At 38.4% G+C, this 19,985-nt stretch overlaps 2 protein-coding genes across 6 annotated transcripts; both read right to left on the reverse strand.

The window, feature by feature from the left end:
• Window positions 1-638: 638 nt before the first annotated feature.
• LOC117828415 (protein phosphatase 1 regulatory subunit 36) lies at window positions 639-11,980 on the reverse strand. Of its 3 annotated transcripts, none has more exons than XM_034705550.1 (13): window positions 11,882-11,980; window positions 11,586-11,650; window positions 11,323-11,406; window positions 9,706-9,842; window positions 9,547-9,616; window positions 9,341-9,439; window positions 9,054-9,191; window positions 8,666-8,708; window positions 6,768-7,012; window positions 3,654-3,854; window positions 1,564-1,709; window positions 1,353-1,418; window positions 639-1,043 (listed from the first exon to the last, which is right to left on the reverse strand). In XM_034705550.1, the coding sequence occupies exons 1-13, from the start codon at window positions 11,909-11,911 to the stop codon at window positions 1,036-1,038; spliced, it is 1,332 nt and encodes a 443-aa protein (XP_034561441.1). In that variant the 5' UTR covers window positions 11,912-11,980; the 3' UTR covers window positions 639-1,035. The 3 variants fall into 3 exon arrangements, with proteins under 3 accessions (XP_034561441.1, XP_034561439.1, XP_034561440.1); XM_034705548.1 differs by lacking the exon at window positions 639-1,043 and adding an exon at window positions 1,050-1,176; XM_034705549.1 differs by lacking the exon at window positions 639-1,043 and having other exon boundaries at window positions 1,069-1,418.
• A 652-nt stretch (window positions 11,981-12,632) lies between these two features.
• LOC117827966 (probable thiopurine S-methyltransferase) lies at window positions 12,633-16,682 on the reverse strand. 3 transcript variants are annotated; one of them, XM_034704869.1, is made up of 9 exons: window positions 16,442-16,682; window positions 15,780-15,902; window positions 15,444-15,536; window positions 15,188-15,320; window positions 13,707-13,759; window positions 13,537-13,611; window positions 13,363-13,448; window positions 13,145-13,189; window positions 12,633-13,023 (listed from the first exon to the last, which is right to left on the reverse strand). In XM_034704869.1, exons 1-9 carry the CDS (start codon window positions 16,501-16,503, stop codon window positions 12,905-12,907), a joined length of 789 nt encoding a protein of 262 aa, XP_034560760.1. In that variant the 5' UTR covers window positions 16,504-16,682; the 3' UTR covers window positions 12,633-12,904. The 3 variants fall into 3 exon arrangements, with proteins under 3 accessions (XP_034560760.1, XP_034560761.1, XP_034560762.1); XM_034704870.1 differs by having other exon boundaries at window positions 12,635-13,023; window positions 16,538-16,679; XM_034704871.1 differs by lacking the exon at window positions 16,442-16,682 and adding an exon at window positions 16,091-16,186 and having other exon boundaries at window positions 12,635-13,023.
• Window positions 16,683-19,985: the final 3,303 nt, after the last annotated feature.

A 19,985-nucleotide genomic window follows, 5' to 3' on the forward strand; every position in this document is an offset into this window, starting at 1 on the left:
TACTCACAACTATCATGCTAGCATTATCCAGTTGTACCGGTGACACGATATCAGGAGAAAAGTTATAACACATATAATACTGTAACAGCTCTACTGTTTGTTAAACGTGTTCAGTGTAGATGTTCTTAATTCCTACAGTGTTGACGGTTAGTGAAGGCATCAGGAGAGATGTAGAGTGTGCGAGCCGAGAGAGGAGAGACAAGAGAAGTTTTTCATTCATTCAAACATTGATTGTTGCTTTGTTGGTTGGCGTGATCACGGCCGACAGTGACCGGTTATTAAAACTCAACGTGTTCACGAATCGGTAGGACTTACTGAACGTCATTAATTATTCTGCTTGTTGGTGAGAGCTTTTTAGACTCTGATCCGGACTACAGTCCTGAGCAAAGCACCTCATCAGGTCAGAGGGGACAGGCTCGAGGACGAGCGAGAGGGGCAGTAAATAGAGTCAGGGGAAGTAGAGGCAGGAGACGGGGACCCGGAGGAGTGAACACCGGGGAAATGTACACGCAGGAGGAGGGCAGAAAGGGATTTGATTGGTTTAAAATTTGGGGAGCCAAAAAACGGTGATTGGTTAGTGTTTTCCCAGGTTTACTCCGGCTGTAGATAGCAGTTTTTTTCACTCTTTTTTAGGAACACATCATGTATTGATTGCCATCAGGACATAAAGATCATTTTAACCAGTATGACAAAAAGTGTATCTAAATCTGATTACCAACCCCAGCTTTAATGAAAACAAGTGCTTTTTAACTTTGTGTCCCCAAACTTGTAAAACACCCTGCGCCCCATCCCCCATCTGAATGCACAGGCTCCACTTGCCCCCTCCTTCCCCTTCTCCTCAGGGGGCTTAACCCTGCTCCTGGTGTCCCAGATTACGCAGCCAATTAGGGCAAAGGCAAAGTCCCTTCTGCCACCAAGCCTGGCTGGAGAGTTGTGTGTGTGTGAGTGTGTGTTTGTGTGTGTGTTAGAATGTGGCACCAGTTGTAAGCCCATCGTGAAGCAACACATGGACACATAATGACTCAGTGGAAGCCTTCAGGGATCTAAATTAAAAAAACAGACAGGTATGATAAACTCGGTGAAAAGACTATATCATTTAAATTTTACAAACACATATTATTAGATGTGAATAAAGCATGAAGTGTGCTGGACTTCCTTTATCCTCATAGGTGAACTCTGCAGAAAGAGCAGCACTGTTATGGATTTCATTATTCAACAACACCACCGGCTGGCAAATAACAAGACGCTGATTTAAAATTCAGCAGCAAATTCCAAAAAAACACGCAGGGTGTGATGAAAGTCAGGGAGGTTCTTTTGAAATGAGAAACACAGAATGAAAAATCAGCTGCTACCTGAGCCTCTCGCGTTGTTTCTGACTCGGTTTGTTGGACCGGGGAATTCATTTGCACACACAATGTCTGTCATATGCAAATAAAGATACACATGATGCAAGTCAGCCTGTGTCTGAGGTCACTGTGAGAGAATCAGAGTTTCTAGCATTCAAGTTGATGGTGAAACCATGTCTGGTAATGTTGGTGGACTTGGATCCCATGAATGTGCTACCTTGAAAACTGAAGCCTGGATGACCTTTACTGTTACTCCTTGGGTCATGGTCTTCTTCCTCTTCTTCACTGTTGTGTTGCTGCTCTCCGAGGGGGATCAGGGTGCTGCAGTTGAACTGACACAACGGCTTCCCAAGGATCCCAAAGCTGGTTTATAATGAACCAAGAGAGGTGAATTAATTTTCAAGAGCAACAGCACATGAAAAATACACAATGTCTTTATATATTTCTATGGTATTTATCTGTGAATCAGTCTGCTCTTTCAGGGCATCAAGTATCTAGTTAGATGGCAGTTACCATCCATATAAAATAAGACTTATACAGACTGTGTATTCTGTATGGCAATATTAAAATCAGCCTAAAAGCAAACTTTACTATGGAAGCCCCAAGCAGACATGCATATCTTTATAGATTATAAGATCATTTTATAGGTTTTTAAATCTCTTAATGGTCTTCATATCATGTCATATGAGCCTGTGAGAGCCCTAAGGTCTTCAGGTAGTGGACTTTTATTGGTACCTAAAGTAAGAACAATAGCCCATGGTGAGGCAGCTTTTTATCATCAGTGTGAAACAGCCTACCTGAAGATCTGAGGGCTGCAACTAAGCGTAAACATTTTTATAAACAAAGTCAAGACCTACCTTTGTAGTCTCACTTTTAACTGAGTCTTATTCTTACAATGGTCTTATTCCATCTTACTTTATTTATTTGTTATCTAGTTCAAATATCAGTCACTTTTTTAAGTATGTACTGTCCTATTTTAAATTATATAGACACATATGTATTATTCATTCAGCTCATTTTTATTCATTTATTTCTTAATTTATTATGGATTGTTTAATCTTTTATTTAGTTATTAATCTGATCTTATCATCTTATGATTGTGTAGATCGTCTCTCAGCTTTTTAATATTTTATTCTGTTTTACTTTACTTTACTGTATTTACTGTTAGTGTAGCATCTTAGTGTATTTTACTGGTTTAATCTTTCAGTGTTTTATTTTCTTATTAACTTATTTTATTTTGGTGAGTTTTATTTCCTGTGTTGACTTTTAGCAACCTATTATACCTCCAGTGTTTCCTCATTAAGATATAATGACAGTGTTTCCTCAGTTTGTTCAGGAACTTCTTTTTTATTACTATTATTATTATTAATACTATCATTATGATTGCATTTATCATGTTCTTAACCTTACATAGAGATTGTGGGGTGGGTTTGGGGGTCGGGGTTGGGGTTGGGGCTGGGGCTGGGGCTGGGGCTGGGCTTAGGGTTAGGATTGGGAATGGGGGATGAGGGGGTCCACTTCTTATTTATGTATTTTTTCAAATGTATTCCATATTTGTTATTTCTATGTACAGAACTTTGTGTTAAAATATCATTGTATGAAAAGCACTTTACAAAGAAATCCTGATTGATTGATTGATTGATTGATTGATTGATTGATTGATTGATTGATTGATTGATTGATTGATTGATTGATTGATTGATTGATTGATTGATTGATTGATCCATGTTTGATTTTACTCTTATTCCTGTGATGGTGGTCACAAGAATACAAGCTTTATTATCAAGAGATACTGAAATACATCAGTCCATAATGAAGGGAAAAGCAGTTATTTTATCCTGAGATAAAAAGAACAATAAATCCAGATCTTTATGAAAACAGAGTAAATAAAAACAGGGATGACACTCTGGGCTTTTGTATTTTTCAGAACATAAAATAAAGGGCACAAAAATGCATTTTAAAAACAGGAAGATATCAGGAATAATTAAGGAACGACTTAGAAAGAAATGGTTAAATCAAATAAACCCTGAGGGACAACATTTTCAAACAGCCGAGTGTTTTAATAATATTTGGTGTTTAAAAGGGATTTCACAGGAGTAACTGATTTGAATCACAGCTTTATCTAAAGCAGGATAAATAGACATCACTGCACATACTCACCATAGTGTTCAATGTTTAGTGTTACAATTACTTTGTTTTGAATATGTCTGCCCCCTCTACGGTCCCTTTATGTCAAGCAGTAAAACACTAACAAGCCCCCTCATACAAACCCCTACATATGACATATTTGGATGTCTTTCACCCCACCTGACATCAGCCAGCTGCTGGTTGAGCTCCTCTGTCAGAGCCATGGTGTCACAGCGCTCCACTGGCAGCGGGCTCTGCCTCCTGGCTCGGCTGCCGAGGAACAGATGGGGTGAAAGTTCTTTGGGCGAGGGCAGCAGGGACACCAGCAGAGGGGATCGCTGATTAACTGTAGAGCGGAGGGATGGGCATTTCTGGAATGATCTAGGGAGGGAGACAAATTCGAAGCAGGGCTGAGAATAATCTTTAAAATGTATCTCACATATGGAATCCTTCAGAGGCAAGTTTGAAAAGAGTCTGATATGACTTTTTGTCTCCTGCGTTCATGGCTTGGGAGCAAATGAGGAAAAGTTGTGAATGGAACTGAAAATATTCTGAGATCTCGCTTATGTAGACATTACTGTAATTTTGCATTATTTACTGACACAAATAATGCAGTATCTTGGAGGAGGTACAAATGTAATTTTGAGGAAACATGAATTTGTGAAGTCTTTTGAAATCTATGGTAGTGGTGCACTTCAGCCTCTTGTGGCCAAAATGATTATTACAATAACTCAGACCCTTTTTCTCACTTGCATCTCAGAGCTTCTGTGCTTTATTACTATAAGGAAACACGCATTTGAAAAATAGCTACACTGGAGAAAACATATTTGTACTCATATGTGTTCAATTTTCTCTTTTCCTACTCAAAGGGTAAACATCAGGATAAACGTACGAACTGTCCATCGACATCTTTTGCAGCATTTATTTCAGCAATTGTTCTCCTAAACATCTGACTATATGACTGTCTATTCCACCCCAGACAGCAGCTGTATAAGCACCATACACATTCCTCACATATTCCATTTTGTCATACAGCTACAGCATCCATGGTGGAAACTTAAACAAATATCCAGAACTAATTAATCAGGAAAACAGCTATGGCAGCCAAGATCCAGGTTCTAATCCAGAACTAATACAAAAAACATTATTGTAGTCTCCTGTTGTTGTTTTTTTTACAGCACAATCTTTCGATGTCTGTGAGGCAGCTGGAAGCGTTGCTGAAACTCATCCAAGTCATGTCAAGTCTATCCACCCTCAGGAGCAGAGCAAAGCTTCAGGCCCAGCTCTGGATTGTTTGGTCTCAACCTGACAGCAGGAAAGAGCGCCGGGCCTCTGACAGCTTACACAACTGCCAATCTGGTGTCAGACACAGCAGAGCAACATAAAACAGGCTGTCAGACGCTCCCTCCTGTCGGACAGAGCTACAAATCTGCCTGCATCAATCATTTTTCAGTCTGACATGATATCCATCAGACTCTGACAGCTTTACTGCTGAAGGTATTAAGTTATTTACTAGAAAGTATTCTAAATCTGGGTTAGACTGGTTTAACATGCCTGAGAACACATTCTATTCTATGGTTAGAGCAGCTAGTATGAATATAAACATGTGATCACATGACTACATCTGTATTAGAACCACTGCTGATGGCAACAAACCCACTGATCCTGATCCTGAATAATGGTACAATACAATTCAATATGATATCACAGATAATAAATAATACTGTTCAATACGATACAACCAAGCGGCAATGAAGCCCATGCGGAAGTGTTAAAAACTGCAATAGGCTGCAAGGCTGGCTGCAGAAACACCGGAAACCACATAGAAATGCCTAGGAAAAAGACGATCTTTGCAGCATTAACAAACATGTTTACAGCCTGGTTCATAAAACAGCTTGGCCCTATGAAGCTAATCTCTCTATCAGCACACACTGTACGGGGGGTGAATTTTTTTCTAACACGACGGTTCAGAAGATATTAAGATTCCGAGTATTTGCCCAAATAAGGACATGACGGACGTGACTCCCGGTCGGGAACACAAAGCTGTTGGCTAGGAGGCTCACACTACGTCACACCCTGCCTGGTTGAGTTCCGCATTTCCAATATGGCTGCCGACGTCGATTGGCTTCAAAACAGCTCTCAGGAACAGATGGGTGACGTCACGGATACTACGTCCATATTTTATACAGTCTATGGGTACAACTTGATACGGTACGATACCATACGATAAAATACGATACGATTCGATACAGTCCAACATGAGACAATGCAATGAGATGAAGTGATGTGATGCGTTACAATACTGCACGGTTCAATACAAACATTATGCTATGCTACGATATGATATGATATGATGCAATGCGAAGCAGTAAGATTTGAAATGAATGTATGAAACAACATGCTTTAAGATATGATACAAAACCATACCATACAAGACGACACGAAATGACATGACATGATACGATGATTCCATATGATACGATTTAATCGTATGATACATGATACGATGAGATTCAATCAGTACCATACGATGTGATTCAATCGGTACAATACGATTCGTACGATACGATATATGATGCGACATGATACGATTCAATCGGTACGATAGATAAGATATGATAACATATGATATAAAAATGATACAATTCAATGGGTACGGTATTTTAAGATATGATATGATACAAAAAGACATGACATGTTTCAATCAGTAGGTTGAAACAATACCAGACGTTATGATTCAATCTGTACGATACAATACAATATGATTCCAAATGATAAGATTAAATCCCTACGATAAGAGACAACCGGTACGATACGATATGGTACGGTATGATACGATACAGTACGATGATACGGTACGATATGATTCCATATGATATGATCGAATTCAATCCGTACGATACAGTAAGACATGATACGATACGATTAAATCCGTACAATACGTTATGATACGATCTTTATTGTCCCCACATGGAAATGTCCTGGACTCAGTAATGCACACATTCAGCTGCCTCCACAGTAGCATTAGTAAATTAAAAAATGATAAAAACAAACAGCTATTGACTATCCACATTCAAACAAGCACAATAGAGACAACCCACCAACATTATATTCCACGTTAGCCAAAATGCACATGCATATAATACACAACATAAATAAGTAAGCCACAGCAAAACCCCTACATCACTGTGATAGTGAAATACAAGGGAGTTAGAGAAAAACAGAAATTACTTTTTACTTGTCAGTTTACAGTTTAAGTTAAGGTACCACAAGCCCCTTCAACCCCACCTTTACCTCTCTTTAACCTGCCGGTGCCTGAATGTGCAATTAGATCCCGTCTCCTTGGGGTCAATTTCTCCCATCTTCATTGAACCATCAACAACAGCAGAGGTAATTTCAGGGTCCCCATCTGCCCTGCTCCTCACTGCTGTGTTGAAGGTGTCGGAGTAGAAGAGACGCCCCACCTCTTCTTGTATGTCCTTCAAGTCCTTTCTGCCAAACGTCACCCAGGCCACAAAACAGAAGAAGCAGTACAAGCACTAGAAACAGAGAGTTGGGATTGTCAGCTAGGATTTTTTTTTTCTACTTAAATTATGTTGTCATTAAAGTGCTAGTTGGAAATGAATCATGTTGTTCATGGATTCTTTAACAAATCAAACTCCTTTCTTTGTGACTTAAAACCCAGGCAGCCAACTAATCGTCTGTGTTTCTAAAAGGTCATAACAGCTATTCCTATCCAAAATAAAGGTCACATACAGAGCAAAGTAATAAGCTGCTGTTAGAGTGATTTTTCTCTCAGTGTCTACCCACCTGCCTAAATACTGTAAGGAGCCTGCCAAAGCAAAGCACCTGCACTGAGTCAACATCTCCTTCCAATAACTAATTCAGTGAGGCCACCAGGCAGAACCAGCACTCAATGTCGATCTGTTCCGCTCACTGCCGTCTGTGTTCACAGATGGTGAAGTGGCCTTGGCTTTGACCAGCTGAAGGAACAACTTTTTTTTTTCCTGTGCAGATGATGAAATACATTCTTGAATGTTTAGCAAGGGTAAGAATTTTAAGGTCATTAGCTCGTCAAATTAATCAAGAGAGGAGGGAAGAATGAGGGTAGAAAAATGATCACAAACCAGCTCCTGCTGTTGAAAATAGCTCTAAAAACATTCTGATGGGGAAGTTTTGTAGCAGGATTTATACCAGACCAGGATTTTAATTTTAGATGGGCCCAGAACATTTTGGCAAGGACTGTAAAAATGACACAAGATAACACAGTTTGCCCCCTTTTTAGACTTGCTTGGGATATTTAACATTTACATTACCAAGAAAGCTTCATTTTCACCATTGACACCGAAAGTAAAGCCTGCTGCTCATATTGTGTAAAACAGATCATCTTTTGCTTTAATAAGTAGATGGTTTATAGCAAGATGGACACCATGACATCTCCCCAAAAATGAAGTCAAAACATTTAAAGCTCCCCTTAATGACTAGCTGCAATATGGTCATAAAGTCTGTCTCTTCCATGTTAACGGATCAGACATGAGTCAAACTTAAGAAACACACGGGCATGGGCTTAGCCTGATGGTTAAGTTGCACGCCCATATAGCGGTTCGCCCAGATTCGGTTCCAGCCTGCAGCCCCTTTCCCGCATGTCATTCCCCCACTCTCTCACCTCATCCTACTCTATCCACTGTACTCTCCTATCAAAATAAAGGTGTAAAAAAGCCCCAAAAATATTTAAATAAAAGAAGCAAAACACACACCTAATATTTCTATCTGTTTTTTTTAACGTTATAGTTATTTTTAATTGAGCTATTTAATGCCCAGATATTCGTGTTTTATGGAAGATTAGTTTTAATTTATTTGATGCTAAAATGAGGGAATAACACCTTTGTTTTCAGCTCTGTGGAGGAAAAGAGGCGTGTCATCCATCTTTATGTACAGTCAGTTGTGTAGATTACTGCATCAGTTTTTCATGACGGTCATTGGAGTTAGGTCAAAGGCCTGTGTAGTGTAAAATATTGGTCTAGGCTTTAAACATGATAGCAGTGTGACTGATAATGTCTTTGTTTTTGTCTTGTGAAAAGAAAATACAAAGGAAGGAGAAGAAGAGTCTACGTTCTCTGAGTTATTTAAGATTGGCCAGTTATGTAAATGGGTGAGCCCATAATACTGTGCCTGATTCTTACTGCACTTACAGCATGTAGAAGCCATTCTGTGCTGTTTGTCAACATCCGGCCCCTGGGAAAACACACAAGGTTCACTTTATTAATAGCTGACGTGATAAATTCAGAACTGCATCTCACATTTTAGGTCAGAATCAGGAAGTTGTATGACTTTATTTTCAGCAGATGGCTCCTTTATATTTCAACAGTATATCAAAGCTTTTTCCAAGAGAGACCTGAGACTATTAGACGCTTCCATGCAGATCTTACTCTGAGTCGGAGTGACAGCTGAGCATCGCTGATGGTTTTCATGTCCCATGGGAAGACATTAACTGCTGCTGCTGCTACCAGGGGATGTTCTAAATTTAAGGAACAGTTCTTTCTCCGTCTACCACCTGCTCCAGACTGAAGAAATACTCACTTGCGATATGATGACTGTTGATTCTGTTCTATCTCTACATCCATGGTCAGGCTGAAGTAGCAGACCGCCAGCTTCTTTTGAGCTATCTGCCTTTTGGCCAAAGCTTCGGCCATCATCTGACGCTCTTTGATGATGTCACTGGCAGGTTTGTGGAAGGAGATATCGAGAAACAGACGTCAGGTACATAGGTGTAGAAAATACCACAATGTTACAACGGCAGCAACAATCACCCACGTCTGAGATACATGATGAAAAGAAACACACTCTTTCATTCTTAGCATACTCACACTATTAGAGGCTTTGATTTATTCCCCAGAGATTTTTGATCCAAGAAACAAGACAGACACATGAGAAGGGCAGCCAGGACCTCATCAAGCTCCTTTCTCCTGGAAACAGATAAACAACTGTTATCAGTGCATGACTTGTCTCTTCATACTGTGAACAACCATGTAAAGTGTTTGTATGATGAAGATGGTGTCTTTGTATCACTTACTTCAAAACAGCCAAGAAGCTGAAAGGAATTGGAAGCGAATAATTCTCCTGCAGCAAACGAACGGCCACCTCTGTAACACAGAGCTTTGTCAGAATGTGGTCAGAGGTCCTGTAGTCTTGTGTGTTTAGAAAATAAATGTAATAATAAATTAACACTTGCGTTTCACATCATCAATGCTCACGTGGTCCCGTGGCCTCCTCATCACAGAGGACCTGTAAGCATTCAGCTGGGCATGGCTCAGGCCCTTTCTAAGGCTTTGGCGCCCTCTGTGGTTCAATGCACAGATGTCAGCCAACCTGTGGAAACAGCAGTGATCAACATGTGCAGGTGAGTCTCAAATGTGTGAGTCCAAACTTTGCATGCAGTTTGGTTATTGTTGCATGGACCCAAGGAAAGCTATCAACCACACTGTGGAAGCTATTAGGGATCCTAATAACCTGTATCTGAGAGGGGCCAGGAATACTGAGACTTTTAAAAGTCAATTAAAGACCCATCTATTTAGTCTGGCTTTTATGTAGCCCTTTTTATAACTTCTTTTAATTTAGCATTTTATATTTACTTTAATATTCTATTGTTTTATTAATTTTTAGCTCCTAAATTTGTGTTATTGTATTAAAAAAAAAATTCAGAATCAGAAATACTTTATGTATCGGGGGGGATTATTACAGTATGCTCTAATACACAGTATGTAAGAACGAATATATTACTAAAAAGAGGGATTTAATAAGATATAAATACGGATAATATTAAAATAAAATAAAACAGAGTATATAGAAGCGCAGAGTAGTTAGAATATTATTGCTATTTTAGTGCCTTTCTTTATCTTAGACTTTTATCTTTACCTGTTTATTGTCATATTGTCTAATTTTTTGTATCTTTTATTTCTTTTTTAACTATTTACCTTTGTTTTTATTTATAAACATTGTATTGCAATTGGTGTGCATTAGTCTCTGCTTCTATATCAATTTCTGCTTCATGTTTAGTCATGATATATTAGAAAAAAAATGTATTATTATATTATATATATATATATATATATATATATATATATATATATATGTATAAATGGTTTTTTTTTTTGAATGCTGTAAAGCACTTTGAATTGGATTTGATTTGTATGAAACGTGCTATGTAAATAAAGCTTGATTTACTGATAATAAAGAATAAAGTTTCAGAGCAATAGGGTGCTGAAAGGCCAAAATTTCTGCTATTTTTGAAGTTATATTTTGGGGCTTTTTGCCTTTATGATAGGACAGCTGCAGAGAGACACCGTGGAGAGTGGGGGAAGACATGCAGCAAATGGTTGCAACCGGGAGTCGAATCAGTGACCTCTGCAATGAGGGGCGCTTAGACTGCCAGGCCACCAGCACCCCAAAATGTCTTCCTCTTCTTCTCAAGTAATCATAAACACAGTGTACAAATGTGGATAATTATTTAAACCAAAAGACTTTTTCAAGCTGTATATTGATCAAGGGCCTGACTAAGGCCTGAGGTCAGCTGTGGTTCAGTAGCAAAGTCAGTCATCTCAGCTGGAAGATCAGGGATTCAATCCCAGGTCTCACTGTCAACCTGCCAAAGTGTCCTTGACCCCCAAACTGCTCTAGGTGGTTGTTCCAGCGAATTCGTTAATACTGATGTACTGCTGTACATAGCAGCCTCTTCCATCAGTGTATGCATGTGGTGTGAACGGGTGAATATGACATGTAGTAATCTAAAAGTGCTTTGAGTGGTCAGAAGACCAGAGAAAGCACTTAATCAATACAATCCATTACTTACCACTCTGCTCGCAGCTGAAGCTCTCTAAAATCAGCATTGGTTTGCTTGCTTTCTCTTGTAACTCCTTCCTCTGCTGGACTAGAGCTAGGAAAGATGTGAAATTATCAATATATGTTGAATAACAACACACTTCTGCTAGCTTGTTCATTTATGCATGTTTTATGTATGTATTCTTGTACAGACTGTGACAACAAATGTCCTTATTAAGAACAAAATAAAGATCCATCTATCTAATAAACAGGCCCTGCAGTCACTCTCCTTACCTGACAAACTCCACTGTTTCAGCTTCATCATTCCACACCCAGCGGCCTGAAGGAGGAACACTCACCTGAAAGGTATTCACAATGTCACATACACCTTAACATGTTTAATTTAAAACTGAATTTTCATAATAAAAAGTGGCTCACTAAATATGAGTCCATTTTGAGCGTCTAATTAATTTAACAGTATAGAATAAACACCAGACGTAACTCGTTGTCGTCATTCTCACCTTATCAAACTATTTTATTATCACACAGCATTACTTTTTAAATTCGTGCGTCTCAGTATGTCAACTTACGTGTCTCGTGACTTCGGGAATTTTCGGCATTTCTCTGAACTTCTGGGAAACACAATAGCGCGTGCTCAATTCTAGTCCGGCTTGGTAATGTTAGTCACAGTGTCCAAGCAACAGCCAATAGAGAAGAAGCGTCTTTCTTCCTTGGCACAGCTTTACAAGACGCCTTCAAATACTATCGGCTTTTTTAGTATCTGACTGAGGACAAAGATCAGAAACACGCATAACCTAACTATTTCAGATCTGTAATTGTTGATTTTTTTTCTAAACCAATGAGTGTTGCTAGTAGAAGTTTTCCTCAATACCTTAAGACCCAAACCCACAAAATAAAATACTTTTACTCATTTTGGTCACCTATCTTAAAAATACCAAGTGTGCAAAGCTGTCATGATGGAAAAGGGGGGCTATTTGACAGAATCTGAAATACAAAACATATTCTGCTTTGTTTAACACTTTTTTGTTAATTGAATAATTCCATGTATGTACTTTCATAGTTTTGATGTATTTGGTATTTATAAACAGTGTCTCAAATAATTAAAATCCAAACTTTTGACTGGTAGTGTAAGTCCAGAAAAACCTGCAAAATTCCTGAGCAAATGCACATCACTTTTCCCTCAATGAATTTAAGTCTGAGCCAACTTCTTGTTTTCTTGTTTTCAATTTTAATTCAAGTTCAGAAAGTTAAATTTTTTATACATTTTTTTTCCCAACTGTTCTATCACCAGTAACAAACAAAAGCCACTCTTGGTACCAATAAAGACAGAGACACTTTATTAAAATGACATTTTTAATTTTTCAGGCAATCAAATCTTATGTTACAGTTCTTCAAGGCTGTATAAAAAATAGTGAGCTTCAAACTACTTTTATAAATTCTCTTGATTTATTTTACATGCAGGATTATTTGCCCCAAAATGTAACAATCAAAAAGAGGTCTGAGCAATAAAACCTTTTTAAGTGGGATCTGTGTTAGCAATGACATTTCTAAGAACTGCTTTCTTAAAGCTCTCTAAACTTTCATGTAAGTTTTTAGTTGTTTTTTAGGGTGATGATGTGTACAGTTTCAGTCAGATAATCCAGCCCCCAGCCTCTGTGTCTGTCAAGCAGCGCGTCCACCGACTGCAGGAGTTCGATATTGCAGCTGTTTCCTAAGGTGGAAAAATGCACAATTTAAATATGCAGTGTTTATAGTGCTGTTTATATTGTAGTTAATTTAAAGGTGTATATTTGATGATGTGCAAACACTCTTGATTGCTCTCTAACTCTCACCAAACAGGCTTTTCACTTGCTCGTCCGGGACTAAAAATGGAGGGCCTAAAAGAAAGACAGTCAGAAAAAGCGTTCATATTTCCAGATTCACTCAAACGCACCAACACTGAACAGACAGTTGAAATTTCTAATTCAATGAAAACAAACAGCAGGGCATTTATTTTAAGTCCAGGGATGTGAATATCTTTCAATATAGTGTCTGATGTTCTTACAGTTACCTGCATATAATTCAGGATTGTACAGTAAAGTGTCCAGGAGGTATTTGCAGTCTTTGGCCATGAGGGAAGTGATGAGAGCGGCATACCTGTGGAGCAAATATACAGCTTTAAAATAAAAGTATGAAGTTTTAAAAAGAACTTTAAATCTTAATATAGGGCTCAATCTCATCTTACTTTTCCCTGTCTTGTGGGTTGATGGCCACCAGAGATCCTCTGTCCCAAATAGCCCCAAACTGACCCCCAACAGAACTGTGAAATAGAAAGACAATGTTTATGTTATCCAGTTACCTCTGAAAGGGATTAAATAACTCTAAAGAGATGAGAAAAATCAATAGATGTCAAACCTGGAGAAGTTAAACAGGTTACATTGATAGAGGGAGATGTTTCTCTCTGAGCCCTGTGGAACAAAGACAAAGTTAACCTCAGTGTGAAAAAGGCATGTGTATGTCCTCAGTTCATATATGTATCGGTCACAGGGTTTAACCTTCAAAACACAAGTGAGGGTTTATATGTCGATTTTAGAGCGGCATTGCAACCAACTCGTTAAAGTGCTTATACCCAACTCAACTCAATTTTATTTATATGGCACCTTTCATTATTATTAAATATATTAAAAAAAGCCAAATCAAACAAATAGCAGAAAAATAATGATGTCTACACCGTTCTCAAAATGATTTTCTTTGTAATTTGGGGACCCAATGATTACTTGAAACATATCCTGATTAAAATGTAGGTTCAACAGGCAGGGATTTAGCCTAGTGGTTAAATTGCACGCCCATATAGCGGGCGGCCCAGCATGTCATTCTCCCAATTTCTCTCCCAGTTTCCCACTCTATCTACTGTCCTCTCCTCTTTATATAAATGAAACAAAATTTTAAAAAGTACATGAAATAAAACAGAAAAAAATAATACAAATAAAATAGAAATAAAAATAATACAAAATGAAATACATTAAAAAAAATTAGGATGAACTGATAAATATTATAAATGTGTGATTTGAAATCCCTGCTCATTTGAAGGCCATTTGAACACAGCACAGGACAGGACTGAGGAATTAGCCACAATCGATGTGAAGAAAATTGATGAATCACAGTAAACAGAGGGAGATAAGAACCATATGCAAGCTAGTTGAAAACCTATTGCTATCTTTTTTTTTTACTATTTGATTTAATCAAAATCACAAGCAATATGACCTTTGAACTCTTAAAAAAACATGCACTATGGTTTCTCTTTCTTTCCTCAAGAAAGTAGAGGAAAAAGCGTACAGTCTCACCTTGAGGAGATGGATCCAGGCCAATCAGCTCAAACTGTACACTCTACCACCCCTGTCCTCTCTAGAACACTTCTCTATAGACTCTTCTTTTTCACTTTTCTCCTCTGTTTTTTTTAGTGTGGGTATGATGGGCTGTGAGAGCTAACATAGAAGGTATTGGATTCCTGGATGCTGGAGCTAGCTGTTGAGTCTCCCTGAGGTGTTGTTAGCCTAACTTGACTTTACACTAGTGAAGTGAAGGTGATGTAGAGGCGCTGCTTATCTATGTCCAAGTGTAAAATGTAGGAGACATTAGAGGCCCTGTGGGAGGTTATATAACTATCAGTGGAGTATACATATTGGGATTGAGGCCTAATGGAATCTTTTTTTTTTTTACTGGGCACTTATCCTGTTCATTAAAGCTTCTCCTTATTTGAAACCAACTCTAATTTGGATAACTAGACATTGCTTGAGTGGTAGTTTTAGGTATGACATTCTATTCAGATGTTATGAGTGGAAATATAAAAAGTATACTGATCCATCTCGGTTTACATAATTTTATAGCTCCCATACCTTGTAAACCTTTGCTCCAGGTATGGCAGGGACATCCTCTTCACTGTAAGTCATATTGTTCTCCCCGAAGAACTGCTTTATAGCCTTGTCAGATATCTCCACCCCCACCACTGAATGGCCCATGTCTGCCAGCCTGAGAGTGACAAAGAAAGGACCGTTAATCCAGCAATCATTGGAAAAGTAAACACTATCAATTCAGATAAAACAACTGAAAATGTCAACGCTGAATGTCGTCTTTCTTAGTGGGTTTTCATACCACTTCATATCCACAGCTTTCCCACACAGAGGGAAGAAGAAGCGAACTCCAGTCCGCCCGGCGAGAACTTTTTCAATGTGTGTCTCCAGCATCCTGTCACAAACAAATACACACCATTAACAGTCACTTCAAACTTCTTAACTTCACAGAAAACAACATTTCAAGCTGTCCTTGAAAAATGTTCATCTGTATTAGCTTTTATTGCAGCTTTTCTGCCTTTTTTTTATAGGATCAGTATAAGGGAGTGTGCATTTGCAGTCTATGTAATCTCGTTAAATCACTTGTGTAGCTCCAAAACGTTCCCTGATCCCACGAAAACAAAAGTGGAGTATTTACTGGTGTACACCAGGCTGATGGAAACCAATCCTGTCCTCCTGCCAGCGTTCCTCCCATTCTCCAATCGCCATGACCCGATTGGCCTGTGGTGCCAGCATGCCCGTCATGTTTGTCTCAGCCAAACTGCAGCAGAACAAAGAAACAGAGCTAAGGCAGAGAATGGAGAAAAGAACATTCACTTTCATGGACAACACAAAGTCAGTTACATAATCCTGCAAAAAGTCAGGGCTGCTGTCTGGTTGTATAAATTATATATAAACAGGAAACGGAGACTTGAAGGGCCAATCCAGTTGTTATTACACAAGACTCACTTGCGGTCAGAACTGAAGTCAAAGGTTATGTATAAAGAAGAATCTGTAATCTAAGCGACTGCAATGGTGGAAAGTTACAGCTTTAACCCTGAAGGCTACAATGTAATTCTTGATTGACTTACTCATAGACATTGTTGCATTTAACTTTTAGTCACGTGAGTAATCAAACTCTGACGTCACGACACACTACTTGCATAACCTATGTGCATAACATAAAAAAAATCATATCCAGAATGATTACAATGTAATCTCTGTACCATGCAGGAAGAACTCCATCACATATGTTAGATTACATCCAGAGGTTAGTAGTTCTGCAGAGCTGTGTGTTTGACTCTACAAGTCCGGGCTTACCTTGAAGCAGCCTGGCATATAACCAACCATAGACCTTTACATAGTAAACCTGAACCCCGCATGTTTCTGGTTTCTGGATTCAAACAAACAGCCTACCTTTACTGACAGTAGACAGCTAATATTTGTTCAGCAGCTCACAGGCAGCAGCAGGGATCATGTGAATCTTGAATGATACTGTTTGCCCGATCAATCGACAGAGATACATCTGAATCTTTAATGCCCTGAGGTTGTCTGTCAGGTAGTCGACTTCACTTACTACAAGTGGTTAGTACATGGACAGTAGCGAGGGATGTTCGTGGAAGCATTGCCTGACAGGCGAAACTCAGGGTTTAATAACAACATGGTGCACAGTTATACTTCCGGTTTGGGCGGAGTCTAATGCTGCGTTCACAAATATGGGAAATAGCAGGATCAATTTAACAATGATGCCTCTACTTTTAATTGGTTAACCACAGCAGTGGTGGACAAAGTACACAATTACTTAAGTCAAAGTATAGATACTCCAGGTAAAATATTACTCCAATACAAGTGAAAGTTGCTCTGTCAGATTATTACTTGAGTTAAAGTACTGAAGTACTTGCTATTAAAAATACTGAAGTATTCAAAGTACTTCTTAAAAATTCTCAAAACGCTGTATTTTCACAAAGCATGAGTGCAGTCAAGAATACTTAGAAGTACACTCTGGTACATTATGTTTATCTAGAAAACATTACTTGAAGTATCTAAAAACTATACCATGGAATGAAAACAGAAACTAAGTTACTCCAAGCACAGACAACTTAGTTTGAAATGTTCATCTGGAATGAAACAAATGTTACGTCAACACATTGTTCTGTCTTAGGGATCAGATTTCAGAAGAGAGAAGGAAATTCATGAGCGGACTTCAAAACAAAAGTAGTGAGTAACTAGAGCATTGATAGAAATGTAGTGGAGTAAAATGAATAAGTTCCCCCCAAAAAATAATACTCAAGTAAATTACAGATGCTCAAAAAATGTACTTAAGTACAGTACTCAAGTAAATTTACTAGGTTACTGTCCACCACTGAACCACAGTAACCATTTGTTCTTTAAAATAAGATTACTTATCAAAACAACTTGTAAAAAAAAAGCCATCCCTTCTGCCAAGGAACCATAACTACAGTAAAAACTCAACTGTCTTTTATTCACTGGGTTGTTTTCTTTCTCTTTATGGTCTCTGAAGGGGTCTTTAAATATTTACAAGCAAAATTACGAGATAACATCATCCATTCACCCTGATTACTCATAAATAATGAGGAGGCCTGTTGTTTCTTTATGGGCTTCTGCTAACATCATGACAAATCAGATCCTGTTGTGTTTAGAAAAATCTATTTGGAGACCACATGATAGCAAGCATTCATATATTTCATCTACTCGTTAATACATTTTTATTTGTGCAGTGCCAAATCACAACAAATGTTGTCTCAAGACGCTTTACAAACAGAGCAGGTCTAGACCGTACTCTATAATAGGCAAGGCAAGGCAGCTTTATTTGTATAGCGCATTTCATACACGAGGGCAACTCAATGTGCTTTACATTAACACATTAAAAGCATTGGAGACATTCAGACAAGCATAAAAGAACATAATTAAAATGACAAATATGATAAAACAGAAAAGAAAAGGAAAATTAGAAATATATTAAAAATTACATTAAAATTTTAATTTAAAGTGGGTTAAAATAATCTAAGATAGGAAGGCAGAGGTAAATAAAAAAGTCTTAATCTTTGATTTAAAAGAGGTGAGAGTTTGAGCAGACCTACAGCTTTCAGGGAGCTTGTTCCAGATATGTGGTGCATAATGACTAAACGCTGCTTCACCATGTTTCGTTCTGACTCTAGGAACTGAAAGCAGACCAGTACCTGATGACCTCAGAGGTCGAGGTGGTTCATAAAGTAGTAGCAGATCAGCAATGTATTTTGGGCCTAAACCATTCAGTGCTTTATAAACCATCAGCAGGATTTTAAAGTCTATTCTCTGACAGACAGGAAGCCAGTGTAGAGATCTAAGAACTGGAGTAATGTGGTCTACTTTTTTGGTCCTTGTTAGGACTCGAGCAGCAGCATTCTGTATGAGCTGCAGCCGTCTGATGGACTTTTTAGGGAGTCCTGTAAAGACCCCGTTACAGTAGTCTAGTCTGCTAAAGATAAATGCATGGACGAGTTTTTCTGCATCCTGCTGAGACATAAGTCCTTTAATCCTTGATATATTCTTAAGGTGATAGTAGGCTGACTTTGTAATTGTCTTAATGTGGCTGCTGAAATTAAGGTCTGAGTCTATGACTACACCAAGGTTTCTGGCTTGGTTTGAACATTTCATCATTGCAGATTGGAGCTGAGCAGTAACCTTTAACCTTTCTTCCTTGGCTCCAAAAACAATCATTTCAGTTTTTTCTTTGTTTAACTGAAGAAAGTTCTGGCTCGTCCAGTCATTGATTTGTTCAATGCATTTACTCAGTGTTTGTATGGGACTATAATCCCCTGGTGATATGGTGATGTAAATGTGTGTGTCATCTGCATAGCTATGGTATTTTATTTGGTTGTTTCTTATTATCTGACCTAAGGGGAGCATGTAGATGTTGAATAGTAGAGGCCCCAGAATGGATCCTTGAGGTACTCCACATACGATTTTTTATCCGCTCAGATGTGTATTTACCTATAGACACAAAATAGTCCCGGTCATTTAAATAGGACTTAAGCCAATTTAGTACTGCACCAGAGATTCCCACCCAGTTTTCAAGTCTGTCCAGTAGTATCTTGTGGTCAACTGTGTCAAAAGCAGCACTGAGATCAAGTGATACCAAAACTGAGATTTTGCCGTTGTCTGTGTTTAAATGAATATCATTGAGGACCTTGACTAGAGCGGTCTCTGTGCTGTGATGTGATCGGAATCCTGATTGGAAGACATCAAAACAGTCATTTATCATTAGATAATTGTTCAGTTGTTGAAAAACAGCTTTTTCAATAATTTTACTTAAAAAAGGGAGGTTTGATATCGGCCTATAGTTGTTCATTTCTGATGCATCTAAATTGTTCTTCTTCAGGAGGGGTTTAATTACGGCTGTTTTCATGGCCTGGGGGAAGACACCTGTAAGAAGAGACATGTTGACAATTTGAAGCAGATCCGAGGTCATGCAGTCTGAAACCTTTTTGAAAAATGGTGATGGTAGAATGTCAAGGCAGCAGGATGAGGATTTCAAATGCTGTATTATATCTTGTAGGTTTTTGTAATTTATTGGATTAAATTGTGTCATAGTGATTGAGTTGTTTTTTGGTGGACACACAGATAACACATTCCCAGTACCTCGTACAGTAGTGCTGACTGCTTGTCTGATTTTCTGAATTTTGGCGGTGAAGAAGAATGCAAATTCATTGCAGGCCTTGGTAGATAAGTGTTCAGAGGCCACTGGCACAGGGGGGTTTGTTAGCCTGTCGACTGTAGCAAAAAGGGCGCGTGCATTATCTTTGTTTTTGGAGATAATGTCTGAGAAGAAGGTCTGCCTTGACTTTTTCAGTTCTAGATTAAA

Source organism: Notolabrus celidotus, chromosome 16 (genome assembly GCF_009762535.1).
Source record: "Notolabrus celidotus isolate fNotCel1 chromosome 16, fNotCel1.pri, whole genome shotgun sequence".
In the NCBI taxonomy this organism is placed as follows: Eukaryota; Metazoa; Chordata; class Actinopteri; order Labriformes; family Labridae; genus Notolabrus; species Notolabrus celidotus.

What these genes read in the sequence shown, in the direction of transcription:
- LOC117828415 (XM_034705548.1), bottom strand. Translation starts at nt 11,911, where the DNA reads ATGCCGAAAATTCCCGAAGTCACGAGACAC. An exon ending in GAAACAGTGGAGTTTGTCAG is followed by an intron (nt 11,407 to 11,585) that starts GTAAGGAGAGTG and finishes CATCTTTCCTAG; the next exon opens with CTCTAGTCCAGCAGAGGAAG. An exon ending in AAATCAAAGCCTCTAATAGT is followed by an intron (nt 9,192 to 9,340) that starts GTGAGTATGCTA and finishes CAAACCTGCCAG; the next exon opens with TGACATCATCAAAGAGCGTC.
- LOC117827966 (XM_034704869.1), bottom strand. Translation starts at nt 16,503, where the DNA reads ATGCGGGGTTCAGGTTTACTATGTAAAGGTCTATGGTTGGTTATATGC. An exon ending in AAAGCTGTGGATATGAAGTG is followed by an intron (nt 15,321 to 15,443) that starts GTATGAAAACCC and finishes TGTCACTCTCAG; the next exon opens with GCTGGCAGACATGGGCCATT. An exon ending in AACCCACAAGACAGGGAAAA is followed by an intron (nt 13,449 to 13,536) that starts GTAAGATGAGAT and finishes TTTGCTCCACAG; the next exon opens with GTATGCCGCTCTCATCACTT.